This window comes from Triticum aestivum, chromosome 3A (assembly GCF_018294505.1).
Source record: "Triticum aestivum cultivar Chinese Spring chromosome 3A, IWGSC CS RefSeq v2.1, whole genome shotgun sequence".
Taxonomy (NCBI): domain Eukaryota; kingdom Viridiplantae; phylum Streptophyta; class Magnoliopsida; order Poales; family Poaceae; genus Triticum; species Triticum aestivum.
The window spans coordinates 320838114-320863740 of NC_057800.1; the positions used below are offsets into that span (position 1 = coordinate 320838114).

Genomic DNA, 25627 nt, shown 5'->3' on the forward strand with positions numbered 1-25627 from the left:
ATACTTTTGATCCTACAGTTGTGATATCAACGCGACTAGAGGCTCAAACTCGAAGCCCGGCCCAACAAGCATGTACGCAAGCACCTCATCGTCAGATAGGGGCTTGCCGATGGATACCATCGCATCAGCGGACCCCTTCGTCTTGCGATAGTACTCCGGCGCAGAGAGGTCCTTCTTCTTTAGTTTAGATAGATGGTACCTTAGTTGCATGACGCGGACTCAGTTTTCTGATGCAAACATGTCATGGAGAGTAGTCCAAACAGCAACAGAGGTCATCAGCTGCATCATCTGACCGAGGATGTCGTCAGTCATGGATCCTAGGAGAGGGATCGTCACGAGCTGGTTTTGCTGGTACCATCGAAGGAAATTTGGATTGGCCGCCTCGATGGCTGCATCTCTCGTTCCTTCTGTGATGGTGTGTGGTGGTTCTTCCACCGTGTTGGTGACATAGCCATACATACCATTTGTGCCAAGGGCGGGAATAGCATGGGTCTTCCATAGCAGGAAGTTATCCCACGTGAGGCAGATTGTGATGAGATTGTCGAGAGACGTGACAAATATTGGGGCTGAAGAGCTAGAGCCAGTGGCGATGCTGCCGGCATTGAGGGAGAAGGGGACTCTAGTGGTGCCGGCTAAGGGAACAGAATTGGTGCCAGCCATAGCTGTGGTGGGGGTTGGATCTTTTTGTTCTGATACCAAGTGAGGCAAATTGAATTGCAGTGATAATACACATTAGTGTTGATCTGTTTATATACACCACGTACAGGTTCAGTTACACCTCAGTATATGGTGGACAATTAATATTAAGGTCCCTAAACCTTCTGCATTTTAGCACTAACCTATAATGCTAGACAGCACTAACTGATGCAACTAATCACAAGATACGTGTTTAACACCCGATGTCGAGACTGAGAAATATGGGATAGAAATGATGCTAGCAAACGTGGTTCAACAAAACCAATTTGAATGATTGGTCACTGAAGGCACTGGAATGCATCTCCACACTTCCAGTGAGATGTGTGATATGATGCATGTGAAGGATGTCAAGCCTAATGCGATCAAGTTGAGACTGTTTTTGGTTTAGCTTAGCGATAGAGAAAAAGAATGCATTATCTAAAGGCGCCATCAATACGTGGGAAGGTTGTTGCAATTTTTTTAGAACTAAATATTTTCCTCGAGCTAAAACAATGTAGCTCTGCACTAACATGTTTTAGGCAGGAATATTGCGAGAAACTAGAACTTTCGTGGGAAAGGGTGAAAAAGGCGTAAGAAATTGTCCAAACCACGGCATGGAGGAATGGCTTATTATCCATGTGATTTATAATGCTCTAAATCCTTTGTCAAAGAATATGTTAGAAACTGCCACATGTGGTGCCTTCATGGGCCTTTGTGCCCAAGAAGCAAAGAAGTTGTTTAATGACATGCAAGAAAACCATGCCCATTGACATGTGGAGAGGTCTTCAACACACAAGGTAAAATATGTTAATGAAGAAAATAATAAAGAGCCTAATGCTACAATTTATAAGCTCTTAGGTATCATAAAACGGAAAGATAATATCCTTATTAGTGACATTACAAAATCTGCTACTAATGATGTAAACTTTGTAGCTCGTGAAAATTATAATTCTGGTTGGAGAAATCAAAACTCATATGAAAGCAATAATCATAATCCCTACACCAACCCTGCATGTGCTCCAAATAAATATAGAACAACAATGGTAATAGCATTGGTAATCATCATACCTTAGAGGAAACTCTAATTCTTTCATTGTTGCTCAAAACTAAGAAAAATAACTCCTTTACCAAACTGCTTAAAATGCATGTTGTTTGCCTCGGTCAGATGACTAGTAATGATATGCAGGCTCTACAAGAAAGAACTCGTCAGGTCGAGACCCTGGTAACAAAGAATGATGAATGCAAACTCTCATCCTAGCAATGTTTGCGGGAAAACCAGAACCAAGTCCAGTCGAATCCGTAAAAATGGTCAGAATTGAGGTTAAATTTAGTTGATTCAACTTTTAAGCAAGCTTCGGGCAGGTATTAAGAAAAATATTGTGGTGAAGATCAATGATTGTACTATAGTTCTTGATCTTTGTTGTAGTTAATATGCCAGAAGATGATAACACACCAATTATCTTAGTTAGACCCTTAGGGCATCTCCAAAACGGACCCTTGTCTAGATCCATCCGGATTGCGCGGCCCAGACGTGTTTTGTCATCCAATGCAGTCATGTATCGGTATGGATGTGCTTTTTACCATAAATTGGAAGCAAACTGGGGGGCTTTGTGAGAGTCCGGACACAAGCCACGTAGGGCTCTGACACCCCCGCCCACTCTCTCTTCCACTCTGCCCATGCTTCAGCTTGCTTTGCATCGGCGCCCTTCTCCTCCACGCCACCGTTATACCTCTCCGGCCGTCACACAGGCATTGCCGGACGTCCGCAATCACCACCCATGCGCCCGCTCACCTTATACTACGGCGTCGTCCACCCAGAATCCGTCCGCAACCAGGTACCCTCTATCCCCCTCCCCTGTCGACAACATCATGTCTGTCACCACACCCGGCAGGTGTTCAATCAAATGCCATTAAGCTTATTTTCGAACTTCATGTTGGTTTTTTCGAGTACGAAGGATGGCAGGGTACTCGAGCATGGAGGATGAGTTGTGTGATCTGTGGTTGGCTGTATCCACGGATTTCGTAGGCAGGAGCAAAGGGGGGCTCTTCTCGCAGTGCGTGCATGGTTCATTTCACGCACGAAAGCACATTGCACCCTACGACATGCACACCATCCATGAACGCGATGTGAAGTCGTTAGCGTATCGGTAGTACACCATCCAGACCACTGTCGCCAAGTTCTGTAAAGTAGTTAATTGGCTAGAGGCAATGTGTCCCATTCATGCGGCAACCATGAAGATCGTACGTTTTGCTTCTTCTTGCTCAAATTGTTGATTGATTCATTCACTCACTCAATGCTTCTTTACACCTTGTGTAGCCTATACGAGTTGTCGTGTTGTACCACAAGGTAGAGGACGGACCATTTACGCAAATACACTGTTGGATGAAGCTCAAGGGGCAGTATGTGTGGGACAATTTGATCCGTTCATGAAAAACTTGTTGAACATCCGCTTAATCTTGTTGGATTTGAACTAATGTTATACTAGATTTATTTGCATACTAAGTATGGATGACTTGTGCTATTTTCTATTCAAACTTTGATAAATTTCATTGTGTTTGAATTTCATCTAGTTAGTTGAAGCCCGGCTTGAAATGTATGTGGATAGTGTTAGATGGCCGCCTACCATGAATTGGTCATGTGTCCATGAACTAGTCCTCCTGTCCACGAACGGATACGTGTCCAGTTTGCAGGTCAACGTTAGAGATGCCTTATAGGACTATCAAGGTGTGGATTGATATGCCCCTTGTCAATTTACGCACCCTTTGTTCATCCATATAGAATGTTTTAGACTGACCATATCTTATATTAACGAAGAGAGGGAGTAGTTCATTTGTCCAAAAAGAAAAGGAGAAAAGTCTATGCTATCACATTGAAGGTGTAACACTATGTCTTGTGGGCACAGTTGAGCCGAAAAGTATTAAAATCAACGCGGTCAAGCTAACGACCGAAAACAAAAGCATTTTATGGGAAACAACCGAAAACATACGACGCATTTGGTCCGATTTGTATTATATATGTGGAGGGTTGAGTGAATATCCGTTCTTTTTGGTTCAGCAATGGGATGCTTTCTCAATTCAAAGATTTTGTCCGATTTGTATTATATATGTGGAGGGTTGAGTGAATATTCGTTCTTTTTGGTTCAGCAATGGGATGCTTTCTCTATTCAAAGACATACAAACCTAGATCGTAGGATTAAGCCATATATAAGTGAACACCAAAAGAACACGGTCGATCCGGCCACCACAAGGCAGTGGGAGAGGGACGAGGCAAGGTGCTCGCGGTGTATGGTCGCCGGAGCTGCCGCCCGTGGCGGCACGGGAGGTCATGGTAGCAAGGGAAGGGGGGCTTGGAAAAGGGGAGTCGGACAAATAGACCGAGAGGAGCGTTTTCACTTCCCACTCAATGCGTCCAGTTTTGGGCTTTGCAAAGCGGTGTATCAGATTACAGCGGGATCGAATCCGACCCAGCTGAAACGTATTCGGGAAGCAATGTAATTTGTAGACAGAGCAAAAGTCGAGAACCAAACGCATGGATAGTGTTTCCTGCTATTCAACCCATGTAGGGCCAGTTCTTTTGGCGGCTTATGTTTCCTACTATTCAACCCATGTAGGCCTGTTCTTTTGTTGGCTTAAAACATAAGCCGCCTCCTCCCTAAGCTTTTTTCTAAGCCGCCTCCCTCATTTATTGAGGCTTCTTAACTAATATAGAAGTCTCAATAAATTTTGAAAGCGGCTTATTTTTTAAGCTAAGGAGAGGTAGCTTATTTTTTAAGCCGCCCAAAAGAACTAGCCTGTAGAATAAACAAAGGGAGTATGTATTTGTTCGTTCTGTTTAATAAAAGATGTTTAGAGATTACACCAATCCCTAACCACTATCACAAAGGTATGAGCAAGCATTTCACACAATGACCAGGCTAATTTGCAAGATGTTTAGTAAATTTGTAAGGTTCACAACAAAGGCATAAACCAGAGAAGTTCAGAACACAAGCTTAAATTTGGAAGGTTAACAACAAACATTTCATTCAAAAATATAATCATAATCTTCTACTGTGTACAAATCCCAGACTGAAAGACATGGCCATATATTCATTCAAAATAACTCTTGTTCAACCTTTTGAATAAATTATTCTATCATATAAATTAATTACTCATCCAAGTCAAAGTATATCCAGCCAAAACTACTAATCGACAAATTGCAACTGTAAGATATGAATAATATCACTCTCAACTGAAACTATTCTTGCCCACTTGTTTTACAACATCAACATCTCAGCCAATGATCCTAGAAAGAAATACGGGAGAAAGTACATGCCAAGTCAAAGTATATCCAGCCAAAACTACTAATCGACAAATTACAACTGTAAGATATGAATAATATCACTCTCAACTGAAACTATTCTTGCCCACTTGTTTTACAACATCAACATCTCAGCCAATGATCCTAGAAAGAAATACGGGAGAAAGTGCATGCCAATTCTCAGTTTCATATATTCACTGCTCTCTCTATATAGAGAGAGAAAGAGATACATAGAGAGAGAGGTGACTCGATTAATGCTGAACCGAAAGGCATGCCAATTCTCAGTTTCATATCTTTCCTTCTGGAAGAATTACTTTACAGGCTGTGATGGTAGCTGCAATTTCATTCAAGATTTACAGAGAAGTGCGATTTACATCACCTCGAATCATGCTTCTGGATTTGAGATTAATAGATTCAGCCTTCTCCAGAGCCAAAAACATGTTGTTCCTTCCTGTTGGCAAGCATTGATCGGTCGAATCCTGGGGCAAGCCAGTGTGGAGAAGAGCTGTCAATTTGTCATCTCACTAAATAGGGCTCTGAATCGTTTATTTTGGCGGTATTTACAGCCTTCTCACTAGACAAACTGCCCATTGCTTTGATACAATCACCGCCAACTTGCCGTGAGGTTTCTGCAGTGTCTGTGGAATGTTGATGCTCATCAGAATGTGTAGCATGCTCCCCCAAAACACCATTGGCCTCGCAACTTGGCGAGCTTGAGGCAAGTGAATCCTTGTGTTTGCTAGCCAGATTAGTCAAACCAGAAATCTTGGCACAAGTAATCCTTGTTTCAATCTTTTGTCTCTTGCGAACCTCCCCATCTGCATGTTTGCCATCCCCCGTGTTTACTAATTTCCGCTTCACTGTGGATATAGTTAAGAGCTCATCGTCATCCACAGGCCTATCAGGCTCCTTGGGTGGCGGATTGAAATCCTCGTCATCATCATCGGCATAGTCCACAAGCCCACCAGATTTAGGCCTGCAAAGATGGGCAAAAAATGACAAAACAGCATCAACAAAATAAATTACATCGCCTGAGAAAAAATTCAAAATCTTCATGATAATATTAGTCCAGATTTTCTAATTGATGCAACAATAGAAAACACCATGGGAACCGACAGCAAGTTTTTTTTGTCGCGTAACCGACAGTCAGTTAAACTGTGTATGAAGAGAATATACCTTGAGGATATGTCACCAGTTTCGCTTCCATTGGCTACATCATCCTTGCTTTCTTCATTATGTTCACTGTGTGCATGTTTAGTCCGCCTTACTGAATCTTCCTCGTCACTAGGAGCAAAAAATTGCACCATCATTAATGGCACATTCTGCAAAGCTATATTGCAAACAAAATAAGCAATCAATGACAAAACAAAACACAGAATACCTCTCATTGAAATAATCTTCCTCTTCCTTCTCAAGACCTCTTCCTTCTGCCTTCTTTCTCATGTCAGGCACACTAGCACTTAATTTCATATCGGCACTCTCCAAGTACTTGCAACAACAAAATGAAAAGAGACTTGATGCAAATACAAATACTAGTAGTAACATAGTGGGGAGAAATTATCTACAAGCTCAACTTGAATGGTTTTCATGGTTTACTTAGTTAATAGTAGAGCTTGTTTGTTCAACCTGCTGGATTTGCCATATTGGTTCGAGCAATTTGTTGGATTTGCATCCTTAACAACCACACACATGGGAAAAAGTAACATACGGAAATATCGAATTAAATCTTGGCCGGTTTTCTTCAAATTTTTAGTTCATAATTCTTAGGGGTTTGTACACTTGTCATCTTCTTTTTCCATGACACAGTGGTGAGATACCCAGTCTATCGTCAAAACAAGATGCGGCGGTGCACAAGAAGATGGTCAACCTGTTGATACTTGAGTTTGAAGGCCTGAATGCTCCCGAAGTGTTCAAACTTCATAAGTTGATCTGAGAAAGACTCGGTAACATAAATAACAAGAGGTTTTAGATTTTCCTGCACAAGAAGAAATCCAATGAGTAAGCTACAATTCATAGTTATTCCGAGAAGTTTTGAAAAATGTACCTTCCGTATGTGTTCCAACAGTTCGAGTACTCCGGATTGTAGCATGTTATATCTATCCCCATTTTCCACAAAGGCATCAATTATTGGTTTCAACAAGTTAAACTTGACAACATGGCGAATAAGATGTTCATCCTAGAAAGAAAATACCAAGTGGTATTAAAATAGATACTTGACTCACTACACAAGATAGTACAGTTTGACACACAGCCCACTGCCCCATTTTATACATAATAAAGGTAAAATGCAAACCTTGAGAACAATTATTTCATGTCCGTGGATTGCAAACATGTGATGACAGTATGACACATAATATGTACTCCCTCCGTTCCGAATTACTTGTCTTAGATTTGTCTAGATACAGAGGTATCTAGCACTAAAATGAGTCTAGATACATCCGTATAGACAAGTAATTCGGAACGGAGGGAGTAGTAAAAGGTGAAGCACACCCAGTCACTATAATCTTTGCTGGACAAGTCAGATGTATGATGCAACAAGCAGCAATACAAATTGCTTAAGGAACCAAACAGAAGTAGTTGAACTACTAGATCAAAAGATCCCGCTATGCCACAGATATATCAAAAGTTTGTAAACTTAAGGGAACTTCCAATTTACCAATAGTTGCTGCCGTCAACAACCCAAGTAACACAAAAGGAAATCGAGAAAAAACTTCGTTACCCACATTTCTGGATATAATAGTGCGCATAAACCTGACAGCTGCAACAACCAAAAACTTCTCGCTTCGTCGAGTCATGGTAAGGATTTTCTCTATCGCATTGTTCATAAGGAAGTTGCACCTACAAGATTATACTCATTTAGCAGGTGTGCGATAAGTGAACAGCAGCAGTATGTTGTTGAAATAAAGTTGGATGGGGCATTACTTAATTCTATAGGGATGATGGACTACACAGAAGCATAATAGTTCGCAGACATTTAACAGAATTTCTGGCTTGATACGATGCACTTCAGTGTTTCCACCAACGAGAGCTGAGTTAGGTGATGTTCGGGTAGCACTCCTCGAAGGACAAGAGGATGCTATTACATCAACCAAATAGTCAAGGTGCCTTTCATAGAAAATCTCAATAATTACGTCTCTCTGCACCAAGGGGAAAGAAGAGTAAGTACCACCAACTGAGCCTAGTTAAAAACAGGTACAGATTTTGGATATCTTGGAGCCGACATCAAGGCGAGCAGATGCAGAAGAATGACAGCAAACTACATCTAAAAAGAACTGAACATAACAACAAAGATGTAAAGCATCAACTTCAGATAACATAGAAACTTGAGGGACACTTCAGACGAAAGTCACTGCCTCAGAACATTGGCAAGTGGTGATGATCGTACAAGAAATATGCTGTCTGTAGATAAACTTTTCTACTTCAGATGAGAATCTTTAAGTGAAATTTGAGGGGTAAAGATAGCATACAACTTCTTAAACCTATTTTGGCCAAAAAAGTAACTTACATGTGCTCCAGACATAGTGAAAGAATCCATTAATATACGGAGGATTTCCAGAAATTGGCAGTGCATTTGCTCACCAAAGTCAGTTACCATTCCTTTAACCTGAAATTTAGTGATTAGCCTTTAAAGTGTGAAGTAAAACATATATTCTAGAAAAGATAGCGATGTGGTTAAACTGTCGATGATAAAAAAAATGCTAATATGATCAAATCACAAAGATGTTTGGTGAATTTTCTGGAACAAAAACAAGATCCGTACTTACAATGGTATATTGGACATGCATACCTGATCTAAAGCCTATTCTTTAAACAATATCAATTTACACCCTTTAAGTATCGCCTAAACCTATTAATTCACCCTCGAATTCAAAACCATTTAGTCTACACCCTCGGACTTCAAAGAAATACCCCCTTAGCCTGAAATCACTGGTTTCAACTGATGGTATCAGAAGTAGCAAAATTGTCGGCTTGGTAATCTGGGAGCTGAGATGATAAGTTTCTTATTTAACTTTTCACCATTGTTGATAAGGTCATAAACACCCCGAGCATATTAATTACTGCATACAGTACTGCAGACCTCAAAGTAACTGCAACTTACCAAAAGTCCAAGAAGAGAATTTCCTTCTTGCTGGACAATATATGACCTCAATAGGTTAGGGTCCTGATTAAGAAAAAGAATAACGATATCCGTCCTGCAATTGTCAAATGAAATGCAAAGAGTTTAGAAGAGAAAAGGCTGCATCAACAATGAGAGGGTGATTCGGCGCTTCATAAGTACCCAGCCGAAACAATTTTTCTGTCTTGACTCTGCAACACATCAGATACAATTTCAAATACACCTTCACCTGAAAGATCCCTGAAGAAAATAAATAGTTAGCTAATAAATTTATAGCAGCAAGTCCTACAGTTCAATAAAAGTTTGCAGGAAGCAACATTTTGAGAAGAGAAAAAAGCAGCAGCTTCATCCTTCAAAATTGATTAGAGGAATGGATAGGTCTGTGCACTCTATTATAGAGAATGGCCGCGCATGCACAGAGAACATTACAAAACATCTCAAAAACACGGATACGCTAGGCAAGTAACGAATCTGTATCCGGTAAGGGTGCTCTTCCGATATATCCTATGTGTATCCGACATTTAAACAACAAAAATAACTGTTTAGTACTGATGCACGATGCATACTCCCAGAATCAACTCTGTTACAGCCCAGCCCAGCTATCTTCCAACCCTAGGCCCGATACCTCTCAGTTAATCCATTCCGTCCCAGCCCTCCCGACCTAGCTGGCGGCTCATCCAGCGGTGGCAATGGTAGGGGCAATGGTGGCAGGCCGGCGGCGTGCACCTGTAGTGCTGCGCTTCTACTTCCTCACCGTCTCACGCAGCAGCCAGGTAAGCTTCAGTGCTCCTTCAGTAGCTGCTCACCGGCTTCCTTGCCTCCCCCTCTTAAGCAGCAGCAAGGTAAGCTGCTCGCACGCTCTTTACCTCCCACTCTATTTTGAGCAGCAGCAAGGCAATCTTCCTCCCTGCCCACCCTCACCCCCCTCTCATCTAGAGTTCTTGCCCAGGACGTAATAGCTGTGAAAATGGATTGGAAGCAATGTTTTTAAGGCGGCGATTCAAGATAAGGCGCTGGGTGGGGGTGGGGGGCACCTCACCTTTTAAGCACTTAAAGCGTAAGGCGAGGCGACGCCTTAGACACATACATATATAATATGGCAGCCAATTAGGAGATTTAACAGCTACCATTAATAAGAGTAGTAAATCTTTCCTCTCTAAATCTGGCCAGAACCCATACTTCCAAGCTGGATCATTGCATGTAGCTCTTCTCCTAAGATCATTCCGATAGATCCTAAGCATTACCAGCCACAGGATCCATCAGAGCAGGCACACTTGGCTACTGCAGCGACACTAGGAGAAGGGTCAATCGGCCGCCAGAGAAAAAAGAGAAGAGCCAACAAGTAGAGCAACCGAAGCAGATCTGGGAGGAAACAGATGCGGAGACGAGAGAAAACAGAGGCAGGGAGCCTCCCTCCCTCCCTCCCTCCCTCCCTCCCCTCCTTCCCTCCCTCCCATAAGGGCAGACGACTTGGATGCCCTAGCGACTAAGGCGGACGCCTTCCTCTGCTGTCTAAGTCAAGCTCGACGCTTTGCTACCTGGGAGTGCCCTGACGCCTAAGTGTACCAAATTACAAGATATTGTTTAGCAAATCTGAAGCTAAAAGGCAGCAAAGTAAAGCATTGGGATGCCAAAGAGTGCATAGAATGGCACCACCACCTCAGGCATACCAGTATCATATGTTCTTTTTTTTAAAGGCAGTATCATATGTTCTATTGCAAAAGACAGGATAAGAGGGTTAAAACTTCAGACATCAAAGCAGCGGCGGATGTCTTGTTTATAAGCACATCTTACTCAAGCAAAGTCACACAGTTGTCAAAGATCCAGTACTGTTGCATGATGCACTATGTTTACAGGTACAGCCTATATGCATAAGTAACACAATAAACATTTATCTTAACTAGGCAAGTTAAGACAAATACTACGGCACAAGGACAGAGTGCCCTCCCCATTTGAGTACAGTTAAAAACGACCGAATTCATAAGCAATGTGACATTAGTCTGTCTAATCCCATCCACTCCTCCATTCATCCTCTAACCTCTTAGTTTCCTCCCAATCCCCTACTGATGTGCAAGTCCAGATATCCTCCTGTGCAGTAGTACTGATCATATACAGTACATCAGAAATTTTTACAGTGGCATGCAATGAGCAGGTGCAGTGTGCTCATTGAATTGAAAACCAGAAGCTTGCGAAGAACTTAACCAGGGACTCGGCTACGTATGATATTGGCATAACTATCCTCTGGTTTGAGCTGCGTACAGCAAACCACAGAGTGAAACAAGAGTTTTAGTTAATAGCCATGCATCACAGTTTGCATATTTGAAATTTTGGCACGTCTGGAGTTTGTGTTGTGTTATTATGGCTTGTGTGGTCTAGCTAGAGGGCATAGGACGAAAAAGAAGAAAACAAGTATATACCGAAACAGTCGTAGTTGTTGTACAAGCGGCAAACTCTTACTAAGAGTGCAGAACTCATGCAAGAACAGGACCTGCAAGCACCAGAAACACCATTGTCAGACGCGGAGCATTAATAACTTCTCCACATTCCAGTAACTGCAACAGCTATATGCATGTAAAAGCAATTATCATCTGGATCATCTCAACCTGAAAACAGAACAGAACGCAAATGATGTAGTTCTTTAAAATGGCATTGAGCTGAGCCCCAGACCACATATTAAACCACACATCACAGTGCATCTATCTGAATTTCTCTAAATACTACGCAGGACACAGAAACTCCAACATCCTGCAGAAAATGAAATAGTCTAGATGACTATCAAATTTAACAAACTGCCAACTAAGCTCCCACTGTTGAGAAAAATCACCAATGCATCAACGAAGCTCACAACAACAGATTTTGGTCCTTCATAATCACGTGCACCGCTAAATATGATATTCCTCTAACTCACGGAGAAAATCGTATCAGTCAGCTACATTTTACAGTGCCCAAACTAAATTCCTTTGTAGCAATGACACAATGTGAAGGAATTGATAATAATCTCTATCAATAAACAGATTTGATAATGAAAAGGATACTTAATGGGATCAAGCCATAAACTCGTCTAACAAAAGATAAGAAGAATGTCTCACCAATTCTCTTTTCGATTCCATAGAAATATTTGGTGATCTCATCCTAGAGAATAAGTCTTGGATAAAGCAAGCATCATCCTTCAGTAAGGAGATAACCTACAGACAGATTATTCACTTGTATGTGACAAAGAATAAAGAAATTGATGAGGACACGTCAACACTAGGTCAAGGCTGAAATACTAACAGCAGCATTGTTCGTGTGTATCATCGTGTTAAGACTAGCCAGAGTGGCATCATCTAATATTCGGGGTAATATAACATCCTGCAGATGCCAAAATGAGCACAATTTTAAACGCGCAAAGCAAAGCAGTATCAAGTCTCCACAAAATTCCATCATGTAACAAATCAAGTGAGAAATGTGACTGACCTTTAGATACCCTATTCTGTACGTTTGATGTATCCTTGAAACCACAGAAATATTTTTAATAGGTATGGCCTGTAGAAAGAAAAAGCTTTTACTAAATATTTATTATTCAAGATCGTAAGGAGTATAAAGATCAACACACCTCTTTGAAAACTACATGATCCTTCAGAAAAATGCGATGCTTTTGCACTTTAGCAACCTCTGGATCATCTGTACAAATTATTAAATTCACTAAAATTAGTAGAAAAAATTGAAGCAGCCTCACAGGCTATCAATCAAAACCAATCGTATATAATTTCAAGATATGTAGAGGTTATGTGTTAAGAGTACGTAATGGGACTAATGGGCCCGGGCTGGCGGTATAGCCCGTTAGTCTTAGGGTTAATTAGAGATAAGGGTCGCTTGCTTAGGGGTCAAGTAAGCCTTGCTGGGGAGTCAAGTAAACCTCTCTATATAAGGGGAGAAGATGTATCAATCTAATCAAGCAAGAATTAAGAAGGAAATCCCTTCCCTCTTGCCCGGCCGTGGGCAAAAAGGCCCCCGGCCGGCCCTCTCACGCCCTCCTTCTAGCAGCGCCATAACAATTTGGTATCAGCTTTCCCGGATTCGATCATGTCCAGCCCTCCACCGAGTTCTTCCCACCCGCCGCCGCCGCACACCTACCCGCCGCCACCAGCGTCTTCATCGGCGCTGCTGCCCCACACAGCAGGCGCGCCGACATTGGGCGTGCTGGAATCCTCGGGGGCGATTGCACCCTCTGCCCCGGCGCCGTCCGCCCTCGTCCTCACCCCGGAGCAGATGACAGCTGCAATCCTGGAATTACGGCAGGCCGTGGCGGGCATCAGGGCCTTCCTCGTCGAGCCCTATGCGCCCCAGCTGCATCCCCAGCAGCCACCTCCTCCGCCGCCACACCAACAGCAGCTACCCCCGCCGCCGCCGCCACCCTCGGACGTGACCACGGCGCCGGTCATCTCGTACCAGTATGGGATGCCCTACGACGGGACTGCGACGACCTCGTTCCCATCAGCGCCGCCGCCGTCCCAAGGCGTCCCCATCCAGCAGATCAAGTTTCCGCCGTCGCCGTCACCGCTTCCGGCTTGGATCGCTACCCGCCACGTGTCGGCGGCGGTGAGGCTGCAGGCTGCTGCGTGCGGCCTCCTAGCGCGTCGGCGTGTGCGGGAGATGTGTGGTCTGCAGCTGCCGCTCCTCCCAGTTGCGCTTCGCTGCGCAAAGGACCTCGATCTCGTCCGCTGCGTCGGGGATCTTGGGCATGCGGTTTTCCCCGCGGGCGGCGGGCATGCGGTTTTCCCCACGGACAGCGACCTCAAAGTCTGCGACATCGGCGGTTGGGGGCGCACCCCTCCTCGCCATTCTCCATCGAAAGCCCTCCACTCTTCTCTGTGCGGTGCAGACCAACAGTCGTCCGGCGGGGAGAAGGCATGGCGTCACTGACAGGAGCGCACCGCGTAGCACCACTGCATTCCGCCGCCAGCCGCCGCGAGGGCGCCTCTGCTGGTCGCTCTTGCGACCACTTCCAGGTGGCCATACACATGCACTCCTTTTGTCCAGATGGTGTCCATGGGATCCAGGTGGCTGTACACGTGCACGTCCGACGTGCGGATGGTGTCCACTTTATGTTCAGGGGTCCAAAATAAAGTGTCCCAGTCCATTTCAGGTTGAGAGTAATAAAACAAGCCGAGATGTAAAAGGCTTGTTTTTAGGTGTTAGGTTTGTGTTGCGTCGAGTCATGGTTATAAGTTGGTTAGGTTGCAGCTCGAGGACAAGCTGCATGTCCAGGTGGGGTGTAGTGTTAGAGTACGTAATGGGCCTAATGGGACTGGGCTGGCGGTATAGCCCGTTAGTCTTAGGGTTAATTAGAGATAAGGGTCGCTTGCTTAGGGGTCAAGTAAGCCTTGCTGGGGAGTCAAGTAAACCTCTCTATATAAGGGGAGAAGATGTATCAATCTAATCAAGCAAGAATTAAGAAGGAAATCCCTTCCCTCTTGCCCGGCCGTGGGCAAAAAGGCCCCCGGCCGGCCCTCTCGCGCCCTCCTTCTAGCAGCGCCATAACATTATGGGAGAAACAGGAAGAAACAAAGGACTGGAGGAGAAATCATACATTCAAGGGCGCCTATGATGTCAAGAATAAACTCATCAGAGAATATCTTATCAAAGATCGATGGGCTGTTCAGCAATACTGCAGAATGAAAATGACAATAAATAACAGTCCAAAATATTCTACCGAACGCATTCCAATACTGATATGTACTTACTGATTCCCCTGACTAATTTGAATATCATGTGGAGATCATCTAAATTCTCTAAATCCTCACACATTCTAAAAATATCCAGCAGCTTGGGGAAAAAATCACGCTGAAACAATGAGAATTTGTAACTTGATTAGTGTAAGACTTCATGTTGGACTGCGAATAATCATATCCAAGAAAGAGAGAATGAATTATCATTTTCACGCATCTCATAATGTTTCTTCTACATTTTATGTTCTGAATTCTGATACATTTCAGGCTAATGTTATTGACGTAGACGGATAACAATCAATGTCAGCAATAAGGAAGCATGGATTAGTTATTAACCAATCCTTATTAAGACATGTAAGGTAGCTAAGTAGCAAAAAGTCATTCCACCATCATGGAGCATTATGAATCCATGATGGCGCAACTGAAGGTAACATCTTAAATTACCCAGTAGATCAGCATTGCATTTTCTATCTAACTGATGTCCAACAAAGTTATCTTGTGAAAACAAATCAGAAAGAAGACTCTCAAGCAAACATCTGTGTATAAATGGAATAAAGCGGATCCAAAACACCAGTTCCTACATCAAAATATTGATTAGACGATAAATCAGAAAGTCTCTCGGGATCTACTGTGCAAGAATCATCTGCAGAACAGATCATCATACAAATTATTCTGAAAGAACTTCAAGTGAAATCATTTCATTTTAAATCTCAAACACGGTCACTTCCATTGGTAGACACCTAACAACAAATGGAGCAAATGAGGGCATACCAAAAAAAACTGCTACAATTGCGCCAAAAGTGCTCTTTAAACAGGTAAAGCAGTGTAGTTGCTATGTAAAATAAATGCCGGGCACAGCACAAAGAGGTCTCCTAAACAAATAGGTCATGTAACACAAAAAGAGGTGATTTCAATTTTCATTTTAATCAACCCAAGAAGGGAGCAGACTAATCACTAATCCCTTTATAGGATTTTCTCACAGCAGGTGGGCTTCCCAACCCCACAATTCTTCTGAGGGAGCAAAGATGAGTTTCGCGTTAATGATTAAATGAAATGTTTGTTCTACCAAGAAAATTGGTACACTAGCTAATGACAGCAAAAATATATGGTACATGGGACCATGCCACACCCAAAGACTAGATACTTACATCTTGTGTTATCAACTCGGCCACACGCATTTGATCTGTAATGCCACCCTCCAATATAGTCTGCAGATTTTCATCAGCGGTATTGTAACAGTATAATAGACCTTTTTTGCAGCAGAAAGTACAGGTCATACAAGAGCCTAACCGTAAATCATTAGATAGATTAATATAACGACGGTAGTATCATTAGTGTTATCAAAAATGTCTTCAATAAGCAGGCAAACTGTCCTGCTCTCAGTTATGGTACATATCAACAATACTGACGGCAAACATCAACAATTAGATCTGAAGATAAGGAAATAAATCTTTGGCCCCCGCATTAGTGGATGACTCAATAAGCCAGAACAACAAGCAAATGCTTCGAGATTTGAAGACTAGACATGTATATTCATCAAATATGAACTTTAAAAACATGATCAGGCAAAGAACTATCCCCCACGATACAAGATAAGCACTCAAGTTACTACTGTCACAATAAACTGTTGAAAAGTGAATGTGAAGTATTAAAACCCGGAAAAAGGGGAATAAATGTTGCTTTGCACATGATAGATGAAACTGATAACAATAGTTTTATATGAGAAGAGTACAGAATAAAGTTGACCTTCAAAATCAAAGGAAGATTGGACAAATCAACAGGTGGAAGTTCCCTCAGTTCACCGTTAACAGAGCGAAAGGACTCATCTGCAAGGAAATCCAGAGTTAGAAACACACTGCTATCTGGGGAACACCAGGTGCAAAGCTACACAGCAAGGTCTGCCACAGCATGTTCGTCAGCAACGGTCAGGATACAGGGTGAACTTTCAATGTATAATAGTGTGGCGAACAGAAATCGAGAAGAAACCAGGGAAACAAAAGGTCCGCAGCGAATGTGGACCGATAAGACAGTAGGATGGCTCTAGCTCTCAAGCTTTAGTGGATTCTCAGTGATCACACTTCAGGAATTGACAGTGGAGAGCTATGACTGTAAATATTGGGAATTTTGACACAAGAAAACTGGGATGGGGGCTTTCCTGTAATCCGACCCAGTCTCTTCAGATAGGGAATTTGAACCCAAACCCTTCAATCTGAGAGGAGCTAGCCAGGTAAGTGTGCATCCGGACGAGTTCTTACAGGGGGGTTAATTTTCATTTATGCCCTTGATGTCTCGAGCACATGCTATACTCACATGCACCCCGGGGTATTTAAGGACATAGTGTGTCAAGTGTATTTCCACCTTTGACTGCATTGACAATACCATAAATGCTATGGTTACAGGTACAAGTACAACGCGGCGATACATGAAATAAATTTTAGGGCTTCCAATCATATGTGAGCAAGTTCTCCAAATATTTAATAAGAGCAATATTTACAGTGTAACACATATATAGCAAAATGGATCTACCATGTGAATGCAATACTCTAGAGGCTTCTAGATGTTCCGAAGCTGGACGAGGACCAACTTCAAGACCTGCAGGACATTAAAGTAAAACAGTGTAGGAATGATATGAACGACAGCAAGCTTTAAGCAACTCACCGCCAAGGTTACTAAACTGAAGGTTTCTCTGAATATCACAGATGTTGTCCCTGCAGAGACTCACCAGGAATACAAAATAAGACATCAATAAGGAATAATTAAAGAAAAGTGATAGTTACACTAGGGTTCCTTTTCTTGAACTACCATATGTAGGAGCACCCTGCAGCCTCCTGAAAGCTCAATGCTAATTCTGTTGCTGCTTCTGGATCCCTCCATGAGATGATTGTTTCTAATATAAAATTTAAAAAAAAAAAGCATAGCACGTCATGTAACGATATAAATGGTTAGCTCAAAACAGATAAGGAGTGCAATCGTTCACCTTCTTGCTTTCTGTAGATATCTTCAGATGTAATATTGTGGACAAGCAGTGTTTCGTTGTCTTCTTCATCCAAAACAGTCAAACCAGGTTCTTTTGAACCCTGGAATCAACCCGCAGTTGACCCAGTTAACATTAAAAAAATGGAAGCCTACAAACTGGATATTAACAGAACAACATGGACGTATTAACAGAACAACATGGTGCCATACAGCAGGACAATGCATGACTGAGCTTACAAATTGGAAGCCTACAAACTGGATACTCATGACTAAGCTTCCTGATGGCATATTAACAGAACAACATGGTGCCATACAGCAGGACAATGCATCTACACTATATTGACCACGGCTTACTGTTCGATAAATCACCGCCACTAGATGTGTTAACAGCATACTCCCATTCAGGTTTATAAGTCCCATACACAAAGGAAGACTGGCCATTAATTTGATCAACAAAATATGAGTTCTATGCCACAAAAGTTATACCGCTTGGAACTTCTTTTGAATATGAATCAAATAATATACTTTTTGTAGCATATTGGTAATATTTTGTTGATCAATTTTTTTAATAAATATGAGCCTTATAAAACCAAACAGAGACAGTACCAGGTAACTATAAGTCTATAACATAGACCCAATTTGTTGTGCTAGACAAAACGGCTCACCGGTAGCTGTGTGAGTTTATTCATATAGTTTAAATGACATTGGAAACCATGTAAAACCAAGGAAGGAGTGCTAGCAGCTCTTGGTTAATCCTTTCGGGAAGCAAGGATTGGAGCCACAATAAGCTGCTCAGTCACATTCTTAGGCTTTGCAAATATTGGATGAAAAATCAAAAGTACAACAGACAAACTAAATTTACCCGGCAACAAAAAAAAATAGATAGTGAACAAAGTATCAATTTAACTGAATAGAACCATATATAAGACAAAGTTTTCATGCATACTTGATCCATACCTTAAGGTAGTTGAAAGCAACATACTGGCTCATACCTCGATGTAGTCAACAGCAACGTGCCCTGTCCCCTGATCATCCCATTTGCCTCCATCCCTCAAACGGTACACTTTCACACGCTGGAACAATTACAAGATGTTGATACCATATTTTTTATATAATGTGACAATAATATACATTGAAACGGAAAAGATACTGCCCGTAAAATGTACTGTTTGAGGGATGGAGGCTTTTTGCCGTATCCACGAGTTAAAGCACATTTGCTTAAAGTATCCATGAGGAGATATCACTCGTTTGGTTTGATGGTGAAGAAGGTCGGCGATAGCCAGATACCTGGGAATATTCCTTCAAAAGCTGGATCAGTCGAGCCGCGAAATTTTGGTGGATGGCGCAACCACCCACGCTGCGGTGACTCAGACCCCACAAAATGTTTTCATTTCTGTTCTCACCCCTCGCAAACAGAACACCCTCTCCACAATTTCCTTTCTCTCCTCACGGACAAGGCAACGGCAGCGGGTACGATTTGGATCGACGGCGACGCATTTGAGCAATGGCGGCGGCGCGGTCAAGGTGCATCTGCTTTCTCCTCTCTTTCCCCTTCCTGAGCTCTACGCATGTGAGCAAGGACGGCTAGGAGATGGCAAGCTGCGGCGCGGGGAATGGCAGGGCTGGCGGCGTGTGCTGTGCCTGTAGGCCGACACTGACCAGTGGATGGTACGACAAGGCCAACGACGCATTTTCCCTGCCTGGTAAGGCCCACCTCCAGTGCAACCTAGCAAGAGCTTCATGGCCGACGGTGTACGGCAGCGGTAGGTCTACGGCCTCAGGCGAGCAAGGTCCGGTGGTGCACATCAAGTTGCGTCTAGAGTAGGTCCGGTGGTGTGCGGACGCCTGGGCAATTGCCTCCACACCTCCGGCGACCCCTAGTTCATGGAGCAGGTCGAGGCTGACCTGAAGATGACATTCTTCCGAGTAGCATATTTGCATCTGGCTGTGACATTAGCAAAGACCATCTTTGAACTGGCCATTGAATACATCTTCGAATCTGCTAACGTATGCCTGCCATTGAATACATCTTCTAATCTGCTGACATATGCCTTGTATGATGTAGCTGTGACAGTATTTTTGTTAGATTGAGTTGTACTCATAGATATGTTTGAACCATGGAGTTACAAATCCCATGCATTTTTTGGATGGTGGTGTTGACCTATTCCATGATACATTTTGTATAACTAGTTGAGGGTAATCTTACCCTCTCATAGCAAAGAGGTCATCACAACAAGATATTCATCTCTCACCCTTCTAACTTCTAACCAAACATAAAATTGACTACCCCTAACAACCTCTCAATTTACAACCAAACACAATAAAGATGATACTCCCAACCACATAGTCAGGGATATCCTCAGCCAAGCCAACCTTATTCACGAACCACATGGATAGCTGGTATACTTTGCAGGTATTTGAGCTTCAGATATGGGAAAAAATAAAAAGTAAAGTAGACCTTGGTGTCAATTTTCCAACATTACCAGCTTTTCTCTTGCAAGATTCCTTGTTCATTGATGAGAGTATGCATATCATTCAGCAAAGGCATAGTATGAGGTAATAAGATAAATGTCCCTTAAAGTTGTATAGAGTTACCTATACTGTGCATACTTCCATTCTAGGAAGTAGGAAATAAGATACCCTACTACAACCTACCCAATCTCCCTCACATAACCAGTGACAACAATGATTTCAAAGGCAACGCTTCATCCAGTGCTTAGTTGAGATAATTCCTCAAGCAAACAATGATGATCCTCAAAATTGACTTACAAATATTCAGACCATCGTAAATGTTTGCCATGTAATAAATCAAATATGAACGTCCCAGAACCTAGTGGAGACGCACTTCTCCAGAACCTTCTAATTTCATGCAATTTGCATCTATGGTGATGGTTAGGCCAGTGATTATGTATGGCCTTGTTTTTAGTCTAGGATACAAACAGAAAGGAGTGACTGTGTGTTGCATTGTTTTCAGTCTCAGATACCAACAGTAGATAATGAATAAACCTCTTTGTTTAAAGATGCAAATTCTTTCTGCCGGGGAGTCAGATTAGGACAATTACACGAGGCCCAAACTTCTCTCTTAGCAGCACCAATTTCACTGGAAGAACGTCAGGCAGAGTAACTCTACAGTTAAGCATATGTAGTTAGTTCAGCACACATAGCAGACTGTGAACCGAGCAAAATACAATGCCTCCATTCCCTCGTCATCGTAATCACCTGAGTAACTTCCCTTCCGCGTTAGGGATAAAGTGACCCAGCCCTGGATAGAACACAAAACTGCCCGATGCTAAAGCATTAAACTTGGATCTAGGGCACGTGCTGCTTCAATGAACTTCCTGCCTCCCCTATCCATCCGCATGACGTATTCAAGCAACAGCGAGTTAATCGCAACACGCAACCACGCGCACCCAGGTTAGGCTAACAACCAGCCGCTAAGTGGATCTACACATCTAGTTAACCAGCGATAGAAGCTTCGAGGACCCTGTATGGCAACCGAGAAGTCCGGAGACCTCACCTGCATGTTGCTGCTGTGCGCTACCGCCGCCGCCGAAGCCGAAGCCTCCCGCTGCTCCCCCATCGCGCCGCAGTTCCCTCCGTCGCCTTCCGGGGCCGCCACAGAGATAGAGGGAGCCTCCCTGCCGCCTAGGGGGACGAAGGAGCCTCTTGCCGCCGGGTCGCTTCGTCAGCGGGTCGAGGACGCAGGCTGCGAAACCCTAACCACCATCGACGAGCTGCCTCAAGGCCTTTCTTCGCCCTCGCTTCTCGCGGCCTTGAGGCGTCGCCTTTCCCCTTTTGCCCCCTCTCGTTTTCGCGAATATTTTGTGTTCGTTTGCTTACCGACCCCCGCAATAGACAAAGAATTGGGTGTTGGTGTTCTAAAAAAAATGCTCCTCGAGTAAGTTAGGCTAGCTATAATGGGATAACATAAGCGGTATCATACACTTGTGACTCTATGTGACAGAGAATTAGAGAAGAGAAAGGGGATTATAGTAACATAGGTAGATAACGTATCTTTATAAATATTAATGCTACTATGTGTCATACATGGCAATAAATGAGACCATCTATGATACTAATATATGATACTATACATTATGGATGTAATATCATACACTAATATCATATGCATGATACTAGTATATGATACTCTTCACTATAATCAGCCTTAAATCGTTAAATGCTCACTTGAAATTACTAGGGTCACTCCCACCTCCTTGAGTGATGGCAAAGTGGCGGAGTGTATATACCACATGGTATGTGTAGCTAGCAATTTCATATTTGAATTTGAGTCATGATACTTTATGGCATCTCCAACGAACCCTCAAAACGTCTGCACATGATCCCGACTCCGGAAGTCATCCAATACAAGCTTGTATCGGTCCGCTGAACGGTCCGGACCATGTTTTTCCCGCAAATTGGAACCAAACATGGAAGCTTTGCGGGAGTCCGAACACAAGACACGTGTAACATCCCAAATTTTCAATTTGGAATGTTATACACTAGATCATCAATGCATATCATATTTTATTTGCTTTTGGCCTGATTCAAAAATTCTATGCAACTCAAGGACCCACGGAGAGAGTTGGGGATTTCGTTATTTTCATATTTGGGTTCTCTCAGATTTTGAAAATAGGATCATTTGATTTTATTTATTTTATCTTTAATTATTTCTATAATAAAAATATGAGAGAGGAAATAAAATGACTTTCCCAAAATAAAGAAATATTGAAGGTTTAATAAAAAATCAAGTAAGATTTTATTTCAGATTTTCTCGCTATTTTATTTGAATTTAGGAAAAATTGCACGATTTCAAAACTGCATTTTAGGGCTAAGAAAATGGTCACCCTGTTCTAAATTTTTTAATTAGATGATGAAAATTTGTTTTGGCATTTTTAGATTTTATTTATTTTTCTAGGATTTTCTTAGTTCAACGGGATTATTTATAAAAAAAACTCCCGCGTGCCCGACTGGGCCGAAGGCCCAGCCGAGCCGGCCCAGCCGTCGCCGTCTCCCGCACCGGATCGGGACCGGAGTCTCGATCGCCGCCGTCGCCCGAGTCCGGGAGGAGCACGCCTCCCGAGGCGCCCCTCTCCTAAGCCAGGACGCCCCCCTCCTTTTATAGCCGCCGCCACCCAGCCTCGCCTCACCCCACCCCGCCACCTCGCCAGCCCCGCCGACGCAATCGCTCGCCGTCGCAGCCGCCGCTTGACGCGCCTGCCCGCCGACGCCTGAAGCCCCGCCGGAGCCGCCGGACTTCGCCGGAGCCCCGACGAGGTAGCCGCCCGCCGCCTCCCCGGTTTTTTAAGAAAAACCGATTCGGTTTTTTTAGAAAACCCTAGGTTTTATTTTTTTTCTAGATCGGTTTATCGGTTCTTTTATTTAGCGAGCATTCGCTCGTTCATTCGTTTTAACGAACGCGTTCACCGCTTAGTTTCGGATAACGAGCGTTCATTCGTTAATCTGCTCGTTAGTTTTTCTTTTTCTTGAGTTTTTCCGCGATTATTTTCTATCGCGATTTCTGATCCGATTTTTGTTCTAGTTTATCTTTTCGCTCGTTTATCGAAATCAGGCGATTCAAGCGCCTGGAGTTTCGTCTCGAAACCCTCTTTCCGTTTAACCAACTCAAACAAGTTTTTGCATCTGTAAAATTTGACCTAGATCCAGATTAGTAAACGAAGCTTGTTTCTTTCGTCGTCTGACTTTCGTTGCTTCGTTTGATTTGAGTTTTTTTGAAACCGGAGTTCTTAAGTTGAACTTTCTGGTTAGATTTCTTATTTGAGTTTTACCCGTGCATTAGATGAGTACTTATTGTGTGCTTGTTTGTTTGCGATAGAGTATCCGGAGTGCGCCGCTTGCTACTTTGAATCTCTAGGTATCGCGGATCATCAGCAAGGCAGGTAACACTTCGATCATACCTCTTTACTACCCAGTTTTTATTGCATTAGATCGATCCTCAAACAATTGCATGATTAGGATCTAATTAAAATGTGGGTTTTGGGAAGTAGATGAGGTAGTACATATTACCTGTTTTATTATCAAACCCTTGGGAGTTACTCTACGTTTGCTTATTATGCCATGCTATGCTAGTAGACGTGGATTGGGTGAGTGTATCCATGACAGATATGAGATTGTTAATTAATGGTTTATTTAAGATGGCAACTTTAATACACATCTGGGTGGATTGAGGCACCTGGGTATTCCAGCGATTGCCTGTTTTTCTTTATGGACCGCCACCCAGGCTTAAAGGAATCATGAGATTATTCATGCTAGAAACTTCCGTGTGCAGCCACAAGCTACTATGGGCTCTAGCATAGTTGATTAAGTCGTGCGAACTCTTACAGTGGTAGACTAGCATCGTAAGGTGCTAGCGCTTCTGAAAGACTATGTCTCGGTCATCCGTTTCTCAAACACCATGTAGTACAAGAATCCCAACGGAGGAGATCGAGTCTTGTGGGGAAAGGTGCGCAAACCTCTGCAGAGTGTATAAACTAATCATGATTACCCGTGTCCCCGGTTATGAACGTTTTGAGTATCTAGTATTTGGATTATCATGTGAATCTCATCATGTTACTTTAATTAATTTTGTTGGGTTTTAATGATGATGTTTAATTAGGATTGAGAGGATGTCTATCTTCTCAATGTTTAACAACCACCATGATAGTTAAATAAAATTTATTCCTTTGCAGTAGGGAAAAACTGGCTTTACGCAAAATTGTAACCATAGAGCTTTTCACCAGCCATATATGCATGTAGTATAGCCTATTCTGTTCACTACTCTCTATGTGTTACATTGCCAGCATATTCCATGTGTTGGCCCGTTTTTGGGCTGCAATATTCATGTTGCAGACTTTTTAGACGACGAGTAAGGTGCCTTTAGGCCGTGGTTCTATACTCAGTGATGCCGTTGGAGTTGATGGACTCACTTATCTTCCAAGCCTTCCGCTGTTATCGTTATTAGATGGCCTTAAGCCATATTTATTGTAATAAGTTCTCTTTTGAGACATTCGACATAATAAGTGTGTGATTGCTACCCTGTTATAAATCCTTCAAGTACTGTGCATGTCAGCATTACTGATCCAGGGATGACACTAAAGCACAGAGATCGGACTGTTTGAGGTCTGGTCGCTACAAGATGGTATTCGAGCACACGCTGACTGTAGGGCACGACCACTAAGCTAAAAGCCCTAGATCACTACTCACTCTTCTCATTTCTGACTCCTCATCTTTTCTACTCTTTTAGGATGGCGGATGCAAGGAACAAGTTCACGCAACCGGATGAAGATACACCCTTTGAACGTCACTTGAAGGAAGTCACTAGATACCTGAACATCGGAGTACCAAGCTTCACCGGGACCTACAACACCACTTTACCTGAAGAGGAACGCTGGATGATTCAAGTTTAAGTTTCAGGAAGGACGTTCATGCCTGTCACTGAGCCCATAGAGTTTTCCTTTGATGCACCAGCCTGGAGTCTAGGAAAGAGCATGGCAGCCCACATCACTATGGGGCACATTGGAGAAGTTTACCACAAGGATCTCAAGGATACTATCTACCAGATTTGTGGGCGCCGAGATGAGCAATGGGAGATGACCAGCACCAGGAAGGATAGATCAATTGCAGCTTTCATCCAGGAGTTAAACCAGCACATTCGACGCCAGGAGAACCAGATGTGCACAGGCATGATAGACCTGAAGAAGGCCATGACCAAGATCACGGAGCTGGAGGAAGAACTCAAGTCTACACGCGATGGATATGAGGAGGAAATAGCAACACTAGTGGAGAAGAATGATGATCTGAAGAAGAAGCTAAAAGTGTTCATGGGATTTCCCGCAACTAGAGGAGAAGATG

General features: G+C 43.0%; 1 protein-coding gene across 2 annotated transcripts; it reads right to left on the minus strand.

The window, feature by feature from the left end:
- Nucleotides 1–4882: 4882 nt before the first annotated feature.
- LOC123061237 (serine/threonine-protein phosphatase 4 regulatory subunit 3B) lies at nucleotides 4883–21613 on the minus strand. 2 transcript variants are annotated; one of them, XM_044484236.1, is made up of 25 exons: nucleotides 21294–21612; nucleotides 18769–18849; nucleotides 17778–17877; nucleotides 17603–17687; nucleotides 17459–17508; nucleotides 17327–17392; nucleotides 16547–16626; nucleotides 15949–16008; nucleotides 14816–14915; nucleotides 14662–14739; nucleotides 12685–12752; nucleotides 12546–12614; nucleotides 12363–12440; nucleotides 12179–12274; nucleotides 11507–11577; nucleotides 9252–9329; nucleotides 9072–9165; nucleotides 8478–8576; nucleotides 7895–8109; nucleotides 7696–7810; nucleotides 7017–7148; nucleotides 6840–6947; nucleotides 6354–6460; nucleotides 6149–6256; nucleotides 4883–5948 (listed from the first exon to the last, which is right to left on the minus strand). In XM_044484236.1, exons 1-25 carry the CDS (start codon nucleotides 21354–21356, stop codon nucleotides 5489–5491), a joined length of 2661 nt encoding a protein of 886 aa, XP_044340171.1. In that variant the 5' UTR covers nucleotides 21357–21612; the 3' UTR covers nucleotides 4883–5488. The 2 variants fall into 2 exon arrangements, with proteins under 2 accessions (XP_044340171.1, XP_044340172.1); XM_044484237.1 differs by lacking the exon at nucleotides 17327–17392 and having other exon boundaries at nucleotides 21294–21613.
- Nucleotides 21614–25627: the final 4014 nt, after the last annotated feature.